Raw genomic sequence first — 23412 nt, 5'->3', positions numbered from 1 at the left:
AAGTACAAAGGCATAGAGGGTCAGGTATACCAATGAAAGATTCTAGGCATGATTCAGAATACAGACACATACACATACATATCTACATGCATATGTAGTTTCTTTGGTAGCTATAGGTTTTTAAAAACCAGTACAAACAAGGTAGGGTGAGGTGGGTAGGCTGACCCAAACTGAAGAAGCTGAAAGTAGATCAGGCAAAGCACATGATCAGAAGGTAAAGCATATGTAACACACACATGTACATATAAGTGCTGGAGGTACCCAGAGCAGGGAGGGTCATTGGGTCATGGGGATTATTAACTAATTTCCATTTCTCTTCCTCTCCTGCCCTCTCTCTGCATGGGTTCCAGTATCTGTCTTGGGTTGGGATGGGCTGTGATGACTGATCTGTGTTTGGTGGTCCACAGATGAAGCAGCGACTGACAGAGCTGGAGAGGTGACTTAGGGGTTTTGTGGTATTTGGTGTGTTGCTGTTTTGGTTTGGTTTTTGGTTTTTATTTATTTTTTAAAATTTCTTCTCAGGCCTGTGTAATTGTTTTCCTCAGTTCACTGTTGGCACCTGGTTCCTCTGTAAACTATATTCCTTGGCCTTCAGTCTCAGGTTGGCAATGCTGTTGGCCATGTGGATGCCCTGGGCAGGGCTATGGTTGGCGCATGTGGCAGAGTAAGTGACCATGGCACTGTAGGGACAAAGGAGAGAGTGGGGAGAACAACAGGCATTAGTTCCACACAGTTGCACGACTGTACTCCAGGGGGGTGTGACTGTCAGATTGGGGAGTTATGTGAGGGGGGGGGGTTCAGGGGAGGGAACACCGTGGCCTCTAAGATCCCTGTCAAGCCAAGACTTGCATTCAGAGATGGTGCCCAGGTTTGGAAGAGCAGAGGGCATTCCTGGAGAGGCCCAGGGTGGAGGGGGCACAGTGAACTAGTGTCTATTTCTGGGATGCACAATGGGCCCAGGAGAGAAAATGGTGCAGGTGTGGGATATTTGCTGACCTTTCAAGTGGTTAAGATTGGTGATGGGGAATTAAGGTGGGAAACAAGTGTTTGAGAAGAGACCCAAGAGGTTGTAGGGGGGTTGTTGGGGCACTGACTCTAATGCCAACATTCCTTGAGACTCCAGAGCAGTGCGTGTCTGGGGGGGGGGGGAGCAGAAAATCCACCACGAAATGTCTCTTCCATTCTCCAGCCCTAGGGGTATTGTGTTCAGTCCTGTCCACACCCCTGTGGCCTTTACTGGGGAACATCACCTTTGGAGCACCCCCAGAGCTGCTCACTCTGCCCTTGGAGTCTGTTATTTGGTAAATGCTTAAATTCCACAAACGGACCCTCTGGGGCTACCATTTTGGGGAGGGGGGACATCCAATCTTGGAGGGAATGAATGACATCTCCCTGTCTGAGGGTTGTGAAATGACTGAGGTGTCTTTTCTGTCAGAAAAGTTGTGGTTCAGACCTGGGAATGCCACGGGGCAGAAATTCAATATAAGTGTGAATGTGTGTGTTTGTGTGTGTGGTGGTAGTGGTGGTGGGGTTTTTTGTGCTTCATGTGTCAAAATTTCTTTTCATTTCTGAGACTGAGTGGCCTTGATTCCTAGCTCTCTATCAAACAGCTAAAAGGGCACTATTTGGATTAAACAGAAACATTCCAGTTGTTTTTAAGATTAGCAAAAGAAAAAACAAAACAAAACTATAATAGCCCAACACACACACACATACCACACACACACACACACACACACACACAGAAGCATTCCAGTTGTTTCTAAGATTAGCAAAAACAAAAAACAAAAACAAAAAACCCTAAACTATAATAACACAACACACACACACACACACACACACACACACACACACACACACACACACCCTGTTCACTACCACTCAGAGGTTGGGGCTCAAGGAATAAGCCCAGGGAGAGGAAAGGAAGAAGCCCCACCCTGTGAGTGTCAGGTCGATCTGAGACTGCAACAGAGAGCATCAAGTCCACACCACCTTTGACTCCTTCCTGCCCATCACTACCCATGAACCCAGAGAAAGTAGGATAAAGACACAGAACAAGGCCCAGATTTTTTTGAAACACAAGGAAACTAGTTCTTTCTGATAAAAAGGCCTTAATTTGAAATCATGTTGTTTTCTGTTTATTTCCAGCACTGATCTTAGGCAACATAAGGATGCCAAGAGAATTCCAAGTTCTTCTATTTTCCATAATGATCTTCACTCTGACACAACATATTTGGGGAGACATGTTCAACCCTTGCCTCAAAGTGAGGTTCCTATTAGAAGGAATACCTTGAATGTCTCCTTCAAGCCCTTAATTCAGTTCCTCCTCTCTGAAACCCAGAGATCTGAGCTACTACCTCTGTTTCCCCTGCCCTGCCTAGATAGAGCCAGACAAATCCAACATCCAGTTAGTATTTCAGAGCTACTGACTGTGTGAGTAGTCACACAACTTCAGAATAGCTGGACATTTGGGTGAGTGATATAAGATGGTAAAATGAATCCAACTCAGTTCTGTGTATGGACACTTTCTTCTGTGACTAGCAACTGCTACAAGTATTTTCCCAAGGTGCTTGAACTTTGCAGAGACTAATTCTTTTGGTGAATTTTGCTTAATGGAATGGCAAAATCAGAAGGGAGAAGCCAGCAGAAAAGAGTGATAATAATTGCTTGATTGTTCACAGACCCCATCAAAAATTGACTCAAGAATTGGTATCAAAAATTAACTACTGTGGGTTAGACTTAGAGACAGACCAATGTAGTGACTATCATTTTCTAGATACTGAAGAAAAGTCCAATGAAGGGAGATTTATTTATTTATTTATTTATTTATTTATTTATTTATTTATTTATTTATTTTGGTTTTGGGGCCACACCTGGCGGTGCTCAGGAGTTACTCCTGGCTGTCTGCTCAGAAATAGCTCCTGGCAGGCATGGGAGACCATATGGGACACCGGGATTCGACCCAACCACCTTTGGTCCTGGATCGCAGGCAGTGCTCAGGGGTTATTCCTGGCTCCAGGCTCAGAAATTGCTCCTGGCAGGCACGGGAGACCATATGGGACGCCGGGATTTGAACCGATGACCTCCTGCATGAAAGGCAAACGCTTTACCTCCATGCTATCTCGAAGGGAGATTTTTTTAAAAAGGAGTGAGAAAAAATTATCAGAACAACTCATGAAAATAGAACAAGTGTGGGTTTTCCCCCCACATTATATCATGAAACTTAAATTGTTTTCAAAGCCTCTTTGTGTATAATCATTTAATGAGCTCTCTGTATCCTTCTAAAACTCTACTAAAAATAAATGCAAATCCTTAAGCCTTAAACTCATGAATTTCATAGATATGATGACAGCTAAAAGTTCAAAAACAGTCTATGATCTAAGTAGCTAAGAAAAGAAACTTTGCTTTGAGAGTGAATCTATGTTCTAGTGTGTGGAATCTGTGCAATCATCCCCCCCCCCAAAAAAAATTAAGCCCTATAAAGAGTCGTAGTATGATTTGAAATAGCTGTTTAAAAGTTGGATTTGTAGGTCAATTATATTTTTTGTAAAGAACTGGGAACAAGATGGAATGGCTTCTGAAAACAAGAGACTAAATCTTCCTAAGGGTGCATAAAGAGAAAATTCTCTGCCAGTCCATCATAAATCACTAGGGAGATCTGTACTTTTAAAGTGCTGACTCTTTTTTTGTTTTTGTTTGTTTTGTTTTGGGGCCATACCTGGTGACGCTCAGGGGTTACTCCTGCCAATGCGCTCAGAAATCGCTCCCGGCTTGGGGAACCATATGGGGCGCCAGGGATTGAACCACGATCTGTTCTAGGTTAGCCACATGCAAGGCAAATGCCCTACTGCTTGTGCCACTGCTCTGGCCCCTAAAGTGCTCATTCTTAAGAGACTTTTAAGTAACTAAAGTCCTGTTTAATTGTCTCTTTTTATTTAATTAATTTATCTTGCTAAGGTTTATCTTCCTTAGCAAAGGGAACAACAGACGTGGGATTCTTTGGCTTATGGAATATGTTATTGTTTATAAGTGTCTAGTCTTAAGACTTCTTATGTACTAACACATTTCTTGGAATTACTCTCATTTATATATATATATATATATATATATATATATATATATATATATATATATATGTACTTTTAGCAATGCCAGAAGTCTCACCCAGGGCTCAAGCCTGTATTTTTCCCAATGAGCCATATCCCCATCTTGAAAACACTTTTTCCTCTTTCTAATCCAAGACACTTGGATCCCCATCAAAATAGATACTGACCCCAATCTCCAGACCAAATGACTGGAAACACAGGGTAGACTTGACTTTGGTGGTTGAATTTTCACAGGCCATTGTCCCAAAGTCCATATTTACAGGCTTGAGAACAATGGTCTTATCCAGCTGTGCTTAGACACTGTCAGGGAAACACCACAGTGTTCAGGGGAGCTGGAGGTTTTGGGGTGGTTCTTAACCTCATGAGGGGTAAGAACAATATGTTCGTTGACATAAACACATGAGTTTTTCCATTATGAGAGGATATTTCTATTCAATTCTGTTCTGGGAAATTGTGACCACCCAAGAATTGCTTACAGTTATTTCTGTATGGGGACAGCCCTGAGTAGTGGGACAAAGAGGCTCAGAAATGTTCAGCCACAGCTCATAGCAGACATGTTGCCACCACATGGTGCCAGGTTATGGTCATGTTTGTGCATACTCAATGAACAGTCCATCTGGCACTTTCTCAGCATCAACTACACAACCTAGAGGGCAAGAGGGCAAGTGGGAGCTCTTCTGGGCTACTGTGGGGCTGGGGTGGACTGGTCACAGGTCAGACAAGACAGGCTTTAGGAGTGAATATGCTGCCTCTGATCTAGGGGCATTAGACAGATGGTTGAGATATGCTCCCACTCCCGAAAGCAACCATCTGAAAAGATAGTTCTTCACTCTGAATCTAGATCATCATTTGAATTAATAAGAGAAAGAACCAGAAGATGTTTTTACCCAAGCTAGAAGGGCTGTGAATGTGCATGCCATTGGAAACATCAATGGATGTTTCCAACCATCAATAAAGTTCTTCAAATCTCCTTCAACTGTCACTCCATCCTCTCCTGGTTGAGCTTTCTGAGGTCAAAGATGAGGCCTGTCAACCCCCAGAGGACAGTCCTGTCTTCTCTCAGAATGCAGTGACATGCCCAAGACTGGCTTGAGAGGGTTTAACAAAGCAGCTTCCCTAGTCTTCTTGTTGGTTTTGGTTGGGGGCTACATCTGACTGTACTCAGGGTTGACTCTTGGCTCTGTGCTCACAGATCCCTTCTAACAGGGTTGTGGGGAACTAGGGACTACCCCCTTACTGGAAGCATGCAAGGCAAGCACCCCACTTGCCATACTATCTCTTCAGCCCTTCTGCTATGTTTTTTCAAGAGCACAAAGTTCTTTGAGTCTGTCATGGGTAAGAACCTATCATTGGCCATGGGCTGACCAGAGGAATCAGAGATAATTAAGCATAGCTTGTTTCCCAGCTCAGCACATTCACATCAGGCCTTGAACCTGGAGGGTGCAGGTGTGGCTAAGTGGGCTTAAAGTGAAGCTCCTTCTCTGGAGCTCAGCTGCCCACAGCAGGACACTAACAGCTTGCAGGGCTCAATTCTGCTACAGCTGGAGTCAGGTCAACTTGAATCATTTTAGCCTGGCCTGGGAGGTGGTGGCCAAGACAGAAGCATCCCAGTGACGGCCATGAAGAAGGACAGGGTAGGTAGATATGCAAAGGAAAAAGGAGTGCCCATAACATTGGCAGTCATGGATGTTATCATGGATGGCTATCCCTCTACGTCTTATCACCCAGGTGTGGTGCAGAACCCACAGAATACCTGTCATTGGGTGGAACTGGGGAAAGAGGGGGCACAGGATACTTGACTCTGTTTCCATTTTTACTTGGCGCTCTAGAGTGGTTCTTCTGAATGGAATGTGACCAACTATTGAAAATGTCATTGGTTCCTGGGGGCACAGTGATAGCACTTTTGATGCTACTTTGCATGCAGTCCACCTGTGTTAAATCTCCAGCATCCCATAGGACCCCCTTAACCCATCAAGAGTGATTCCTGAGTACAGAGCCAAGAGTAACTCCTGAGCACTGCTAGATATGGCCCCCCCAAACAAAAGAAAACAAAGCAAAAACAAATAAAAGTGTCATTGCTCCTCCCCAAGGTGAATCTGTCAACCCACATGGTTCATGTCTTGTTAAGACCCTAGAATTTTCCCCAGTTCGAGTTCTGACCTACCCACTGCCCCCTGAACCCTAGACTGGAGAACTTAAGGTTTTCCTAATTACAGGGTGCAGAGATGATAGCCAGTTATATGCTACTTTTGTACAAGCTAGAACCATGGAGGTCCCCTGGCCTCCCTCAAGGAAATCTTGTTCCCCTCATTCCCAGGAAGCTACTACTGAGGGAGATCCCTGAGCTTCTCCCCTGGGTTAAATAGTCGCTTCCATCCAGTGCTGTGTCATGGTGCCATGGAATCTGATACAGGATGCTCCTGTGCCCTTACTGTCTTATTTCACAGTTGGCAAGGCCATCGCACCTTATTCCATTGGTGACATTTCTTTTTAGAAAGTTATGGGTAACAGAGGTAGAGATTGGCCTTGCCTGGCAGTGCTCAAACACAATCTGGCTTTGCACTCCAGGGTCACTCCTGACCAGTCTGGGGTGGGGGAATCATTGGTGGTACTGAGGATCAAACCTGGGCCAGCCACATTCATGGCAGGCACCTTCACCACCATCTTGTACCCCCAGCTCCTCTAGGGATAATTTCCTTCTGGGAGTCTCAAATCTCTCTCCTGCTGAGCCCAGTCCTTTGGGATTGTGGCCTTGAGAAGGTTGGAAGCAGGAACTCAGCAAATTTATTAGGGTGTCTGATGGCCTAAGGTTCCATTGGCCTGAGGCCATAGGAACTGGTACCAGAACATAGGAACAGATCCAACACAACTATTCCCTCCACATTTGCCCTTAGCTTGGACCAGATGCACATCCAGGAGATGAAAGAGCTTCGGTGTGACAGTCTCAGCCTGCATTAAATGGCTCCCCCACTAGGACAAAGCCTTGAGGGGGTCCACAAGTCTCCCTGCTCCAGGGCCTCCCTTCGTCCATCAACCACTCAGCCTGTGAGTCCCGTTCTTAGCACCCCAGTGACAGACATCTTGCCCAGCAGCCCCCCTCACGCCCCTCTGACCAGTTTACCTTTGCAGTCTTCCGTTAGAATCCGTTAGGAAGCCCCTCGTGTAAACAACATCTTGGGAGGGACGAAGATCTATTTTTGAAAGCGTGAAAGGGAGAAATGAGCTAATTGCACTGAGCAGATGATAGCCGCCCCGTGACCATCATGGGGATGGGAGGGACAGGCAGGCCAGATTGGGGCGCCACTGGCCTGGCTGGGACCTCCATGTCCTGGAGTCCTGTCCCAAAAGGGATGTCTCTGCAGACTGCTTCTAGAACTGTCTGGATCCTTCTAGGACTGGAGGTGGGGAGACCCTGCCTGCAGCAGGAGGAAACAGAGCCTCAAACCCAGTGATAAGTCAGAACTTGGGGGCTTCCTTTGCTTTTGAGAAATGATTCTGTGTTCGGCTGTGCAGAGGGAAGTGTCCCCTTATTCCAGGCTTCTAGGAATGAAGGATTGGGGTCCTGGAGTGCACTGAGCATCCCCGGGGCCAAAGAGCATCCTGGGCAATGATCTTTACCCTTCGTGGCTCTTACAGCACCTACTTTCATGCTTCCAAGCATACTGGGATTTGCAGAATGAAAGAGCAGCAGCGGCCAGCCTAGAGAAAGTGACCAGGCCACTGCCACCACCCCTCTGACCACTAGAAAAAGGCAGGAAAGAGCTCTGGGTCTCAGTTTTCCATCCTATCTGCTCAAAGCCGCTGCCTGATAGTGGGTAACCCCCAGAATAGGCCTCTGTATGGCCAGCCTGCTTCCAATGGAGTCAGTGGTCTCAAAGACATTGTCCTCGCATGACAGCCACTCTCAGGTAGCTTTGATCCACATGAAAATCAGGGCAAGGGGCTCCCTTCAGTGGGGGAAGCGACTTTTGAATGTAAGAGGCTGAGCCCCACACAGGACCCAGATGTAGATGCCACCACCCAACCATGTTGCCAGCCACCCAAGAATGGACAGAGCAGGAGCCCCTTAAAGAGCCACAATCTGTCCCCTCAACATGAGGGTCTCTGCCTCCTTGCTCCCCAGTTGCTTCTCCCCCCCCACATAGTTCCTGAACCCCAGTTATGTCTCCTACCAAGCTGCGAAATGTGTCCTCAAAACCGAGTTGGGTTCTAAATGGACAGAGCAAGGGAGAAAAGGGAGAACAGAACCACCTTTTATGGGGGGGGGGGGCAATTTTCACGATGACTCAAATACAAACACTTCAGTCAACAATGGGTCCAAAAATAACACATTATTATTGATTAAATTACGGCATTAAACCAGTTTTCTTTCTATTCATATCTGGAGATTAATTTATTCTTCATACAGAATATGAACAATTAGATTCTATGAAACCACTTTAATTATTATATATATATATATTTTTTTTTACAAACTCTGCACCCAACAGAGAAAAGATATAAAAGGATACCATGAAATGGGTAAAAAGGTATTAGGTTATATGCTTTTAAGTGAAAAGAGCAGAATACAAAATAATATGGACTCTCTAAGTCTACACTATATATAAAATACCAAACTAATCGCAAAAGTTAACAAAGTATAATGTCAACCCAGTGGAATCATGAATTAAAAAATGTACCTAATATTTCTACACAATCCTTCTGATTAAAATAGATAGAACATTCCCCTAAAGGCACATATGAATTGTAGTTTCATTGATTGAATTTGTTGCCCACAACAAAATGATGCTGGTGCAGGAAAGGGAGTGTAATTTTGGCTGAAGTAAAGGAGAATCTGGCCCTGTTTTATTCCCAGAATTCTGTCCTCCTCTGCAGCCCTCTATTTGGCACTGATGAGGTCCTGGAACAGCCCATCTGCCTTATTTAACATGGCTATGAAAAGTTCCCAACTCTGACCCAGGCAGGAAAAAAGAAAAAGAAAAAGCAATACAGTCTAGTTGAATCCAGATCCAAGCCAGAGACCTGGAACCTCGAGCTGAGAGCTGTATCCAAACAAAACCAGCTGGCGGATCTCAGAGCTGGCACTGATTTCTCCAAGAACCCAGTAAACTTTAGGCTGTTTCAGATATTCAGGAGAGGAGCCACTTTGCAAAGGGCTTAAAATGGTGCAAGACCTGGGGGATGGTGTGAACTAGAACACACAGACACAGCTCATTGTTTGAAATCAAGGCATGCCATATTGGAGAACTATGGGAATGTCTGATTTCCTGCATGCTCCCCTCACTCCAATTAAAAAAAATAAAAACCAAACTATTTGGGCTCATTTCTCACCATGGGGTCTCAGAGGAAGTCCTAGAGATGCATGGAAGGTATTTCTTTAAAAGAACTCAGTTGGAACAGAAATGAATATTCAGTGGAGGGGTCTTAGGCTTCAATGAGGAATTCAGACTTTCAGGGTGGGGTGGGGGAGAGAATGTCACTGTGGGGGTGATTCTCACAGAGAGCTTCAGCTGCAGCCAGGAGCTGACCAGCTGAGAGTCATTTTAAGATTCTCCTTTCTTCCTTCTACCCCTCACCTGAACAAACCTGCTACCCCCCTGACTCTCTGTCTTCTAAATGTTTTTAGGCTCCCTTCCAGTGAGCACTGGGTTCTTAGCTTTCTTTAGGCATGAATGTAGAGTTTCAGCACATGGGTGTTCTTGGCATTTGTTTCTTTAAAATGCTCCAGCATGTTATTGGTTTTTCGGGCCACACCCGTTTGATGCTCAGGGGTTACGCGTTCAGAAATTGCCCCTGCTTGGGGGGACCATATGGGACGCTGGGGGATCGAACCGAGGTCCTTCCTTGGCTAGCGCTTGCAAGGCAGACACGTTACCTCTAGCGCCACCTCGCCGGCCCCGCTCCAGCATTTTAAATATTAAATGTAGTATAAAAATCATACATTCTTTTTTTTATGTTGTAACAATACAGCAATAAAAAACCACAGCACAAATAAACATCTCCCCTCAAGTTTCCCCCAAGAAAGCATTAGACCAGAAGTTTTAGGCAAAGCATGGGAAAAGCTTTTGCATTTGGAGACATTCCTGCCTGCAACCTAGGGTCTTGGGGCTGTGAAGGCTATAGAACGTTCCTGGGTTTGCTTTCTGTCTCCTTTCCTTCCTGTTCATGCAATAATAATAATATAATAATATAATAATAACAACAATAACCAGTTAGCCTGTGTCTCGCCTTGAGCCTACCCTAAGCTCCCAGCTAAACGGCCACCTCTGAGCAAGTCTAGTTCCACTTCAGAATTGGAGAGACTCACTCAGTTCCAGGAGGGTGAGTGGCAAGAGGGACCGTGGGCATAGCTTAATGATCGGAAGATCATTAATTCATTAATCATTAATTATTCATTAATGATTAATGATTAATCATTCATCCAATTCTTCCCCATCTTGGAAACCTGTTGTGAGAGTTCCTGAGTCCAGAGGAGCCTGCAAGGGGGTTTTGTGGGGGTGGAGAGCTGCCTAATATCCCCCCAAGAGTATGTGGGATGTCAGGAAGTTGTAGTGTCTCTGTGGGCAGCTCACAGGGGATGCCGGATGGCTGGGAAAGGTGTGGAAGGAGCAAGGGAGATCGGGCCCAGCATTCACCTGTATGGAGAAGCAGTCCCCCAGGACAAGTAATCGGTGGGTCTGGGAGCTGGACGGGGCACGATGGGCTGTTCCACAGCTGCCACTTCACCCGAGTAGGACTTGAGCAGGGAAACGTTCTTATTGGCCAGCATGGCTCGCTCATTCCTGCGGAACTTGGCCCTTCGGTTCTGAAACCACACCTGAAGAGCAAGCAAAGATGCAAGGAGGCACGATAAGCTCCCAGAAGGGCATTTCCCAGAAGGAAACCATATCTGAGTGAACAGTGTTATCTGGAGCTCAGGTCAGTGAGAGAGGAATGGGGACCTCCTTGTTCTTGGGGAAGGTGGCCCTGAAAAAGAAAGGATTTTTTTTGAGGGGGCTTTCCCAGCTAACCACTTTGAGAAGAGGCAGAAACACAATCTGGGCCCACCCAGAAGTTATCTTAGCCAAGTACCTCTTCCTGGGTGCTCTTGATACTCACTGGGAGATCCAGAGAATGTCCCCTCCCTCCCCAAAGTGGACCCTGCAGTCGGGATACAAGGACACAGATGTGGAGGAAGGGAAGGGGCACCCATAGAAATTCAAGGAGAAGGGTCTGCTGTGAATTCAGCAACCCTGAGGTGTCCTCCATGTCCTCGGGAATCTTTGGTATGTTCTAGGATACATCTCAGGGAAAATCGGGAGCCAGGATTTCCCCCACTGGCCCTGCCCTGGGTGTCTATCTTTTGAGGTGGAACCCCAGATTTCCAGGAGTTGAGCAAAAGGCAGATTTCAAGGGAAGCCATGAGCAGGAGTGCATTTTTCTGTAGTGGTAAAATCCTGGGCTGCCTCTTGTGGTAATCGCCCATCTAGTTATGCTCCTGGGACTTGGAGAAGTACCTCATAGGACACACCTATGGCCAGGGCTTGGGGGTTCTGCATCAGGGCTGAGCAAACAAGGAGAGGCCAATGTTGACAGTCCCAGGCAGCCCAGGATATTACCACTACAGAAAAAGATAGACACCCAGGGCAGGGGCAGTGGGGGAAACCCTGGCTCCCGATTTTCCCTGAGATGTATCCTAGAACAATCCAAAGTGACCTGGCTCTCTCTCTCTCTCTCTCTCTCTCTCTCTCTCTCTCTCTCTCTCTCTCTCTCTCTCTCTCTCTCTCGCTCGCTCGCTCTCGCTCTCCTTTTACTTTATTTTGATTTTGTTTGTTTGGGGGCCATACCCAGCTGTGCTGAGAGGTTCCTCCTGGTTTTGCGTTCAGAAATTACTCCTGGCAGGCTTGGGGGACCCTATGGTATGCCGTCTGGGGATTGAACCTGGGTTGACCACGTACCAGGCAAACGCCCTACCTACTGTGCTATCCCTACACCTCTATTTTATTTTATTATTTTTAATTGCATTGCTTTTGAAAACTTTGGAAAGTTCTGTGGGTGTCCATGGTCTAACCTCATGCATCTGTGTCACTGTACCCCCACCAGCAGTCTGATTCCATCTGTCACTCCTCAGTGGACCCTTTCACCCCCTTCACTTGTTCCCTCCACTCCCTGCTCTTGGTCTGAGAATGTGTATGGGGCCGGATTGTTTCACTCTCTTCTTCCTGTGTGTTTCCCACAGTCCTCATCCGTGAGAGCTCATGTGTATAGAGTGTTTAATTCATGCTGGAGTTCAAAAGGGTATGGTCTTGAGCTGGGGCACTGCTTCCATCTTTGTCTCTCCAGCCTCAACACTAAGGTGATGGAAGTGCAGAGCAGGTCATCCTGCTCGTCCATCACATAAATACATGGATTTCATTGGGTGGGAAGTGATTAAAGCCTCACCACAGGAAGCGGTACCAGCTGGGAGGACAAGAAGGGTCCCACACCATCTGGTTACCTGCACTCTGGCTTCTGTGAGGTTGACTCGGCGGGCAAGATCCTCGCGCACGAAGGCGTCAGGGTAGTGTGTCCTCTCGAAGACCCGCTCCAGTGCCTGCAGCTGGCTGCTGTTGAACGTGGTCCTGTTCCGCCGCTGCTTCCTCTTCTTCTTATCCTCCGAGTTGAGCTGATCATCTGGAAGGGGAAAAGGCATGACCAGGAGACATAGATGTGAGTTACACTTCTTAACACCTGGTTCTTTTGGCACCTTGTGCCCCTCTTTTCATCCCTGGAGCCCCCTTCCCTCTCCTATCCTTGGCCCTTCTGACACTTTGGCAACTTCTCAAGTTGGGGCCCACTTGAAGCTCACAGAGTTTGCTCAGGACTCTTGGCAGCTTAGAGGGGCTGACTTTACTCCTGCTACACAAATGTCTGCAGAAACAAAGCAAATCCAAACAAAACCTCTTGCTTCTATTCCTTTGGGTGCCCTGAAGAGGCATAGGGAGGTGGGTGTGAGGCTGCACAATGCTGTGGAGAGTGAAGGTAATTTTGAACCATCTCCAGAAAATCCTTCCCACCCCCACTTTCATCTAGCCCCCTATTTGTTTTCCTTCCTACAGCAAACTCCTTTCTCTGGAATCACCCCCCAAGTCATCTGCCTCTCTCCTCTGGGGCGCTAAACTCGAATCAAGCCAGAGACCAGCTCTTGACTTGTTCTTTGCACTGCCCCACCAAATCCACCAGCCCAAGCTTCGTCCCTCTGGGACACTTTGGACTCTTTACCCTAGTCCCAAAGCCCATCCACTCCCCAGGGACAGCAGAGAACCACCCTTTGCTCCTGTACAGGAGTAAGTAGTTCCTGCTTCCTGGAGAAGATGCTTGCTTTAAACCAATGCAAACATCCACCCAGAGCACATGGAGGGAGAAAAAAGACATGCAGAGATCAGAATCTGGCAGATGTCCTTCCTGAGGCGAGCCTGATGGGGAGAGACAACCACCAGCTGGGCCCTCACCCAGCTACCCTGCCCTGCTCTCTAGTCCCTTACTAGTTCCTGCCCTTCTTGTGAACAGACACCTTGGAGCCCTGCCCAGGTTCTTGGGGGGCCTGCAGTGATGTTTGTGTTTTTCTAGGATTCAAGCCTTGGGGCTGGGGGAGAGCCTGTCACACCAAGAAGAGGTATTACAGGGAACAAATCTCATGCAGGAAAAGTATCTTTGTCTCTCACAAGAAGACAAGACAATTCCTGGAGAAGGTGGGTGTGAGACTGAGTCCAGCCACATGCTGAGATCCCAAAGCAAGCAGGATCCTCCCAAGAGTGACAGTCTCAAGTTGTTTTTACTATGGGACCATCTTATTTCTTGGTAGGGGACAGGTCTCTAAAGTGGTATAGAGAGCTGCTTTGGCCCTGCAATGCCGGGGACATACTCATCACCCCAGCTAGTGTTCTCCTGACTCCTGGGTGTGTTTCTTTTTCTTAGTTTTTTTTTTTTTTTTAGTTTTTTTTTTGGGGGGGGTCACACCCGGCAGCGCTCAGGGGTTACTCCTGGCTCTACGCTCAGAAATCACTCCTGGCAGGCTCAGGGGACCATATGGGATGCCAGGAGTCGAACCACTGTCCTTTAACATGCAAGGCAAACGCCTTACCTCCATGCTATCTCTCCGGCCCCTTCTTAGTTCTTTTTTAAATTATTTATTTATTTAAGCACCATTGTTACAGAAATGTTCATAGTTAGGTATCAGTAATAGAATGTATACCACCCTTCACCAGTGCAACTTTCCCACCACCAATGTCTCCTATTTCCTTCCTCATCCCCTGCCTCTCTCTGGGATAGGCATTACGCATCTGTCTCTCACTATTATTGTCATGGTAGTTGTCAGTGCAATTAGTGCTCTGACTGCTTAACCACTCTTTGTGGTAAGCTTCATATCATAGGCTGGTCCTCCTGGCCCTCATCTCTCTTGTCTCTGGATATTATTTCCATACTGTCTTTTATTTTTCTTCAATTCCACAGATGAGTGAGACTGTTCTGTGTCTGTCTCTCTCTGTCTTATTTCACTCAGCATAATAGTTTCCATGTCCATCCATGTATAGGAAAATTTCATGACTTCATTTTTCCTAATGGCTGCATAGTGTCCCACTGTGTAGATGAACCACAGTTTCTTTAGCTACTCATCTGTTGTTGGACACTTGGGTTGTTTCCAGATTCTGGCTATTGTAAATATTGTTGTGATGAACATAGAAGTGCAAAGCGCATTTTTGTATTTGTGTTTTTGTATTCCTAGGGTATATCCCTAGGAGTGGTATAGCTGGATCATATTGGGAGCTCAATTTCCAGTTTTTTGAGTAATATTCATATTGTTTTCCAGAAAGGTTAGACTAGATGGCATTCCCACCAGCAGTGAATGAGAGTTCCTTTCTTTCCACATCTCTGCAGCACTGGTCTTGTTCTTTGTGATGTGTGCCATTATCTGTGGTGTGAGATGATACCTCATTGTTTTGATTTGTATCTCCCTTATAATTAGTTATGTGAAGAATTTTTTTCATATGTCTTTTGGCCATCAGTATTTCTTCTTTGAAGAAATGTCTGTTCATTTCTTCTCCCTATTTTTTGATGTGGTTAGATATTTTTTTCTTGTTGAGTTCTGTCAGTACCTTGCAATCTTAGATATTAACCCCTTATCAAATGAGTATTGTGTGAATTGTTTCTTCCATTCTTTGTGTAACCTTTGTATCCTAATCACTGTTTCCTTTGAGGTACAGAAGCTTCTTAGTCTAAAGTAGTCCCATTTGTTTGTTTTTGCTTCTATTTGATTGGACTGTGGTATTTCCTCTTTGAAGACACCTTTAGTCTCAATGTCATAAAGTGTTTTCCCTATGTTTCTTCTATGTACCTTATAGGTTTAGGTCTTTTTTTTAATTATCTTTATTTAAACGCTGTGATTACAAATATAATTGTACTTGTATGATTACAGTCATGTAAAGAACACCCCCCTTCACCAGTGCAGGATTCCCACCACCAATTTCCCAGATCTACCCACTCCCCACCCCACCCACACCTGTACTCGAGACAGGCTTTCTTTTTCCCTCATTCATTCACATTGTTATGATAGTTTTCAGTGTAGTTATTTCTCTAACTGCACTTATCATTCTATGTGGTGAGCTTCATGTCATTAGCTGCACCTACATGGGAGGATGGGGGGAAGTAAGGGTTGGGATTGAGGCAGTAAAATATTAGAAATGAGCTTTGTAGGGCAGTATCAAGGTCCCAATACAAGATGGATATTATGGATATATAGAATATATGCACACAATAATATCAATATGAAAAAAAGAGAAAAAATTTCCACTGACTGTCCCAATATAAACCAGTGCTAGAACAGCCTACCCTCCTCCCAGAGTGCATTCCCATTAGTGTAGGGAGAGATAGGGGGAAAGCCTGTTGACCCCTATAGAGTCCACCTAGACCAGGAAAGACTGAAGTCCAGGGGAGAAAAACCCTATACCTGGCAAGAGCTGGTCTCCAGAATCAAGGACGAAATCGGAAGCCAGATGTCTGCCCGCCCTCCTCCCCATGCACCTCCCCCCTGGAGTACGGAGGGAGGGGGAAAATGAGGACCACTAAGAGTCCACCTGAACCCACTTCTGGCCATCTGAGCTGGCACCCAGGGAAGGACTGGAGTCAGGGGAAAAAGAAAAGGATGGCTGGGGGCCTGCCATGCCTCCCAGCACTCCCCAGGCTAGGGAGAAAAGCTCTGGTATGGGGCTTCCCCAAACCCTATACCTGGCAAGAGCTGGTCTCCAAAATCAAAGAGGAAACTGGAAGCCAGATGTCTGCCTGCCCTCCTCCCCATGCACCTCCCCCCTGGAGTATGGAGGGAGGGGGGAACCTGAGGACCACTAAGAGTCCACCTGAACCCACTTCTGGCCATCTGGGCTGGCACCCAGGGAAGGCCTGGAGTCAGGGGAAAAAGACAAGGACGGCTGGGGGCCTGCCATGCCTCCCAGCACTCTCCAGGCTAGGGAGAAAGGTTCTGGTAGGTCCTATATCCAAGTTTTTAATCTATTTTAATTTTATCTTCACTTACTTTGAGGATTTTTTCCATCATTTGATAATTTGTTTTAAGGGTCTCTTTTAACATCTCCTGTTGTATGGAGTTGTTATACATCTCATCTTCCAGCTCACAGACACTGTACTCCATAGCTGTTACTCTGTTGATGAGGCTTTCCAGTGAGGTTTATATTTTGCCTACTAAGTTTTTCAGTCCTGTTATTTCAGTGTGAAGTTTTCTCATTTCTACTTCATATTCTCTTGTTTCTTATTTGTAGTTCATTCAGTTTCTTTGAGTTATTTGAACATCCTCCAGATTTTCTCTCTAAAGTCTTTATCAGAGAAGTTACATAGGTGGCCAGTTCTTGTTGGGTCCACAGAGCTACCGTCTTCATTCTCTAAGCATGGTGTTGTTTCCCAATTGGGTCCTTTGCAGTGTGATATTTTCTACGTATTGAGCTAGGGTTCATTGACTAGAGGATATGCAAGCAGCTACAGAGCAAAGCAGCAGTGCTCTTCTTGATGTGCAGGTCTTGCAGGGTCCCTTCTAGGTCCTGGGGTGAGCACTGGGTCCTTGTTGTTGGGTGGCAGGGGAACAGGGGCAGCTCACCATGCTGCTGATGGCACCTTTCACTGATCTCTTCCTGGATGTGTTTCTATCACAATACAATATGTCTCAGCCAAGGTGCATGTGGATGTGTTGGCAGGTGCACACTGTAGGAAAGGGTTACCCCAGGGATCCTCACAGAATGTGCCAAACAGCCTCCTAAATCCAGAATCTGGGCACAGCAGAGTCCAGCTGCATTAACCTGTTTGATTTAAGGCTCTTGTTTTCTAGAGAAATAAAACATTACTGGGAATGCGGAGGGGGCAAGGGGTCCCCTTCATCATGCTATACAGACCCAGACTCCTCATTCAAGTATAAGAAAGGCTATATTTGCACCTTGGGGTTGGTGGGTTTGAGCTGTGAGGGTCCAAGACACAAAGAAAAGCAATTCCAGGAAGGAGGGGCTGGAGGGACCATGTGCCCCAAGCTGGTCCCAGAAGATTCTGTGAGGCTGTGTGTTCCTTGTGTGTCTTCCTCCAAAATCTGGGAGGGAAACAGGCCACGATCTCCAGCAGCATGGATAGTGCTTCTGATTAGATGTTCCCCCACTTTCCTTTCCTACACTCCTACCCTATGAGCTCTGGCTGTGTGTGGAAACACACAGAAAATAATGTAGGTTATATCCAGCCCTGCCCCTCTGTATCCTCTTCTCACCCCTAAAACAAAGTTTGTTTCCTAGGCCAGAAAGCTGGAAAACCAGGATTTTCCTTGCTTGTGGCCAGCCAGTTCCATCCTAGGAACCTCAAGTGGTCTTCTGAGCTAGGATCCCCAGGAGTCATCCCTGATCTCATAGATAAGAATAAGCCCTGAACACCACCCAAACAAACACCATCAGAAAGTCCCCAAATCTGTTTCCTGAAGGATACAAGCTTTCCCCACCATATACTGACTCAGGAACCTAGCACTCAGTGCACATTTTCCAAAAACCATGGCATTGCTCGTTTTTCTAGGCAAGTTCTTTCCCTCCTCAGGACCATCAACTGCTTCTATGGCATATGAGGCACAAGGCCTCCTGGTTAGCACCAAAAAACTGAGATGAGCCCAAGTCTTGTGGAAGAGAAATAGGCCAAGATCATGAGAGCTGCACAGGCCTTGCAGAAAGCAGGGGCTGAGGTGTCTCTTGTCCCTATGATTCATGGTTTCTTCATGGAGCAGATGATCAGGCTGTCCTGGTCTAATGCTTCTGGGTAACCACCTAACCTATGGGGTGCAGGGTAGAGGCCTTTTATGGTGCTGCATTTCCTTCAGGCACATGGAAAAATGAGGGGGGTCCTCTGGTGCCTTAGCACTGTCAGAAATCAGTCCTTATATCCCAATTTCTTCAGAAAAGCAGCTCCAAGTTAAGTCATGAATGCAAACCAGTAGGGACATCTTTGAGCCAGAGATGCTAACATGAATGATAGTTTCAGCACATCTGGGGCAGCACAAAGGTTAGTTCTCTCTTTCAAATTCTCCTGTTCTCTCTCTCTCTCTCTTCTCTCTCTCTCTCTCTCTCTCTCTCTCTCTCTCTCTCTCTCTCTCTCTCTCTCTCTCTCTACCTCCCTCCCTCTCTCTGGATACTGCTTATGGGGAACCCTGAGAGTTCAAACTCCCAGGATTTGGCCAGATGTAATTAAAAGGCAGGGCCAAAAAACAAAACAAAACAAAAAAACCCAACAAAACAACACACACACACATATGAGGCCTAAAATGAAAGCACATGCCAAAATCATATGTCACATCAGGCCAAGTCCCACAGTCTAAGAGCCAATGCCAGGAGAAAAGATGCACCTTCAGTGGTTTGAACCTGTGGTCGCATCAAAGCGGGTGTTTGACCATTGGTGGCCGCATGGCAGGCCCAAGGCCCAGCGAGCTGCCCTCTCATCATTTTATAGGCTTCAGTGTTTTCAAAGGAACTTGGGTGGCATAACAACTACTTACTTTAATGGGATTTGTATGGTTCGGGCCCTGTAACCTTCAGAAAATTGAAGGGGCACATAATCGTCAAAGCCACTAAAGAAAGGGTTCACTCTGAATTAAAAAGTGCTAAAAAAAAAAAAGTGCTGGGATCTGGCCCTGGCAGGCAGCCTGAGCCCCCAGGTTTTCCCCAAGAGCTCCACCTGGAATAAAGGTACTACTATAGCACAGCATCTCTTCACCCCACCACCTACTGCCCAGGGACCCTGTTGAGCCCTGTATGATGGCTACCTTCTGCATTCCAAGAGCTGTGGGAACTCCAGGCCTCTGCTCACAGATAGACACTATCCCACTCCATGTTGCCACTCTTGGATACCAGCACTTTCCCATTTTGGGGATCTTGACTTGGTATGGACTTGTTTGGACTCATTCTATAACTTAGATGATAATGTCTTCTCCAAATTCTTTGGGGAAGAACAGAGTGTGACTTGGCCATTCCTTTGATCCTACATCCTTAGGTGTGTAGCCCCACCAACATTGGTGACCTGGATGAACAACAACAGCAGCCATGGGGGTCCTGCCATTTCTACCTTCTCCTGAGACACCCTATCCCGATCCTCCTCGCCCCATAATAATGCCATTATTGTTTGGGGAAAGAGACCGCCCGGTCCTAACATTTTCCCAAGAAACCCTTGTCTTCCAGGAGGCAAACACTGTGGTGATTATTATTGTTATTATTATTACTAGTTTTAATTATTCTGTTTGGGAGTGTTATGTATGTTTGTGAAATCTGGTGGACACCAGGCTATGGAAGGCACACGGCTTTTTGAGACTTCTCCATGGGTAGTTGTGAAGGAGAGGGGCCTGTTTGGAAACAGATGGGACCATTCCAGAGCTGAAAGAACAATATTAGGGACTGCCTAATATTAGTGCCTGCCTGCTGGAGTGAGGTTGGGAGACCATCCCAGTACCCCCCACTTGCAGGCTCTGCTCGCATCCTTTTCTGCTTTGCGCCAACTGCATATCTTTCTGCCTTTCTACAAAAAACACACATGTCTGGGCCCCCCAACTCTGTCCTGGAATCTCCTGCTCCCTCTTTTAGCCTCAGTTTACCCCTCAGCTTCTGGAGTTCATCCAGCAGAAGGAGGCTTTGCTCAGCCTCTGAAATCTAGCCCCACCCTGCCAAGATGGAGTGAAGCTCTGATACCTAGGGGCCACCCTCGGTGGAATAGGCCCCCATCCTCAGGAGCAGCAGGCCCAGGAATGGCTGAGCACTCACTGGCCTGGCTCTTTTTCAGCCTGTGAGTGCTCAGCTCCCCTCTCAGATAGATTCTTCCCCTAGGTGCTGACCCATCTTTCACTTGGGGAGCAGGTGAGCGCACCTCATTTGCATCAGACTGTTTGGATTCATTAGCCCTTTTAGATCCAATCTGACCAGCTTCTTTCTTTATTCAATAAGGATACAGTTAGGCATCAGGAAAGACAGTACAAGGGTTAAGGCCTTTGCCTTGCATGCACTGACCCTGGTGTGATCCCTTGGACCCAAGATGGTTTCTGAGCACCTCCTGGAATGGTCACTGACATAGAATCAGGAGCACAGCCAGGCCAAAAACCTAACCTGTCCCCCCATCCCTCATCCCTGCCCAAATCAGCCAGTTAGATGGAGATTTCTGCCTGTGAGTCATTCTGATTGCCTGACAAGGGAGCTTGGCCAAGATCTGGCTCACTCATTCCCCTCTATATGATACTGTTTGACCTGTCATCCACCCTGACCCAGAACTAGTCACTTCTCTTTCTGGAGTTTGTGACTATCTTCATACTGATAGAGGCTCATAGGTTCAGGTCATAACAGAGAAAAAGTCAGCAGGAAGGGCTGGTGAAGGCTCTGGACCAAACTACTGGCTCCCCTTTGTGGAAGCATCATGTCCCCAGCTATCGTCGTCCCCCCCCCCCCACCCAGTCCCCTGACTAAGAGGGAATTCATTGGGCCCAGAGTGGAAACTGGTGAGTAATAGGTGATTCGTTATGATTCAGGACAGTCTGGGATGACAGGGGTAGCTGGCAGACGAATCACCGGGCTTAGCCCCAAACAGGAAGAGGCCAGGATGGAGGAATGACCCACACACTGAGGACACCAGGGGACTTTGGAACCACCCCAGAGCCTGCCTCTTTCTGGGCACCTGCTTTGCTGGTGCTTCCTGCTCCATAATGAGCTTTTCCCTTCCATTGCTCTAACTGTTAAACTTATTTACTAACTTGAAAATTAAAATTGAGCTAGAGAGATAGGACAGGGATAAAGTCTCTTGCTTTGCATGTGGCTCACTATCCCAATTGTGTACTCAGCACTGCATACCTTGCCTGGCACAGAGCTGGGAACTGAGTCCCCTAGCACCACCAGGCATGTACCCTCAAACCTTCTAAACTAATAAAACTAAACTACTCTTCAAAGAGGACTTTTGACAGCAATAGGTGGAAGCAAGAGGAAGTTAGGGTGCGGCGTCTTGGGGTTTTGTTCACTATCAAGAGAACATTCACTGCTGTCTGAGTTTCCCTCTATGTCTCTGCATAGGCCTCCAGGTTCTTACTTAGGAGTTGCCCCATTAACATAGAATCTCCTCAGAATAAACCAGATGATCTCAGGCAGAAGCATGAGCTCTGGCATTAAATGGGTGGGAGAGGGGGCTTGATTTTCATTGCTTTGATAAACTTCGAGTTTGCCATCAATTGTTGAAATAGTGTTTGGTAATGAACTTGATCCTTAGTAAATTCTTCCTTAGCTGTAGTTTAGAAATTGGTTTTATCAAACTGAAGAGCGAGTTACCTAAGGGAATCAGGGGTCTGTCACCCATTTTGCTCTTCAGTTGCATTTGGTAGGATCTGCTCCTGCTCTCTGGCCCTTTCTGGATGGACATTGCCTGGGGGGTACTCAGAGTGTCTCCCCTTTACCACTGAGCTTTCTTCTCTACTGCCTATCTCTCCATTTGGGCATGAGTTTGGTTACATGATTGTGAGACTTTTCATCCTGGAGAACCCAGTTTTAACACCAGTCCCAGCTCTGTGAATGCCAAAGGCACATGGGCCCAGAGTGGCCAGACAGTGACCTTCTAGGCCCAAGAGTTGGTACTTCTATGAAAGGGCCTGATACTTCATTGGAGCCCAACCAGAGGACTCAGTGAGGATCTTACACCCCTCCCCATATGTGGAATAATCTGACCTGTAGTCATTTGGGGGATAGAATTTGATCATAAAGTCAGGTTTCTATGATGAGGTGAGGGAGAAATCCAGTGTCTTAAAAACTTGAGTGCCAGGGTTCTTATATTTTTTCTAGACATGGGATCTTAGAATTGGGTTTTAGAGACTGGAAAGATAGCACAGTGGAGAGACTGTTTGCCTTGCATGCAGATGACCCAATTTTGATTGTCAGCATCCCATATGGTTCCATGAGCACCATCAAGAATGACCCCTGAGTGCAGAGCCAGGAGTAACTCCTGAGCACCACTGGGTATGGTCCAAAAAAAACCAAAGTAATCATTAAAATAAGATAAAATTCTTAAAAAAGAGAGAGAGAGAAAAAAAAAAGAATAAGGTTTTTAGGGACCAGAGTAATGGCACAGTGGGAAGGGCATTTGTTTGCACACAGTCAACTCAGATTTGATGCCTGTTACCCTATAGGGTCTTCTGTGCCTGCCAGGTATAATTTCTGAGCACAGAGCCAGAACTTATGCATAACTCTTGAGTACAGCCAGGTGTGGACAACCATCCCCCTCAATGTTAAGAATAGATTTGGGGGTTGGAGAGATAGTAGATCAGGTAAGACATTTGTCTTGGATGTGGTATAATTCCCAGCACTGCATATGACCCCAGAGCACAGCTGGGTATAACCTCCAAAACAAAACAAAAGAAAAGTCTATCTTTGCCCATCTACTTTCTCATTTCTATTACTGGCATTAAACTGTTTCAAATACCTCTTCCTGACTTTGAATTATAACTTTCTCTTCAGATACTAGACCAATGGCTAAACCCATGCCCACAGAGAAGAAATGTGAAAGAGCCTATCTTCAGCAGTTTCAGAACCAAGAGGTCTCACCATGCATTGGCCAGATAGTTTGTGACTTCAGGGATGTAAACTTAGGGTGCCAGAGCTGCAGGACTCTTGACAATGTTTAATATCATTGCTTTTATAACATCATGGATGGACTTTGCAGATCTCAGGGTTATTTTGACAGTACAGAGAGATTCAATTTCCTTTAAATGGTTTTGAAAGAAAAAAAGTCCAGCTTCAGCAGATTTCTAGTC

The 23412-nt window shown here is 46.3% G+C and overlaps 1 protein-coding gene across 1 annotated transcript in view; it reads right to left on the bottom strand.

Moving 5' to 3' along the window:
- Positions 1-286: 286 nt before the first annotated feature.
- PRRX1 (paired related homeobox 1) overlaps positions 287-23412 on the bottom strand; it is a 49296-nt gene continuing 26170 nt past the window's right edge. The window contains exons 2-4 of the mRNA XM_049776598.1: positions 12583-12758; positions 10742-10923; positions 287-680 (exon numbers count right to left, since the gene is read on the bottom strand). Of these exons, the coding sequence (XP_049632555.1) occupies positions 542-680; positions 10742-10923; positions 12583-12758 (497 nt within the window). The 3' untranslated portion in view covers positions 287-541. The remainder of the gene's footprint in view (positions 681-10741; positions 10924-12582; positions 12759-23412) is intronic.

Source organism: Suncus etruscus, chromosome 7 (genome assembly GCF_024139225.1).
Source record: "Suncus etruscus isolate mSunEtr1 chromosome 7, mSunEtr1.pri.cur, whole genome shotgun sequence".
Classification (NCBI taxonomy): Eukaryota; Metazoa; Chordata; class Mammalia; order Eulipotyphla; family Soricidae; genus Suncus; species Suncus etruscus.
Note: the sequence above shows the minus strand (reverse complement) of the source record. Positions and strands in the feature narration are given on the sequence as shown.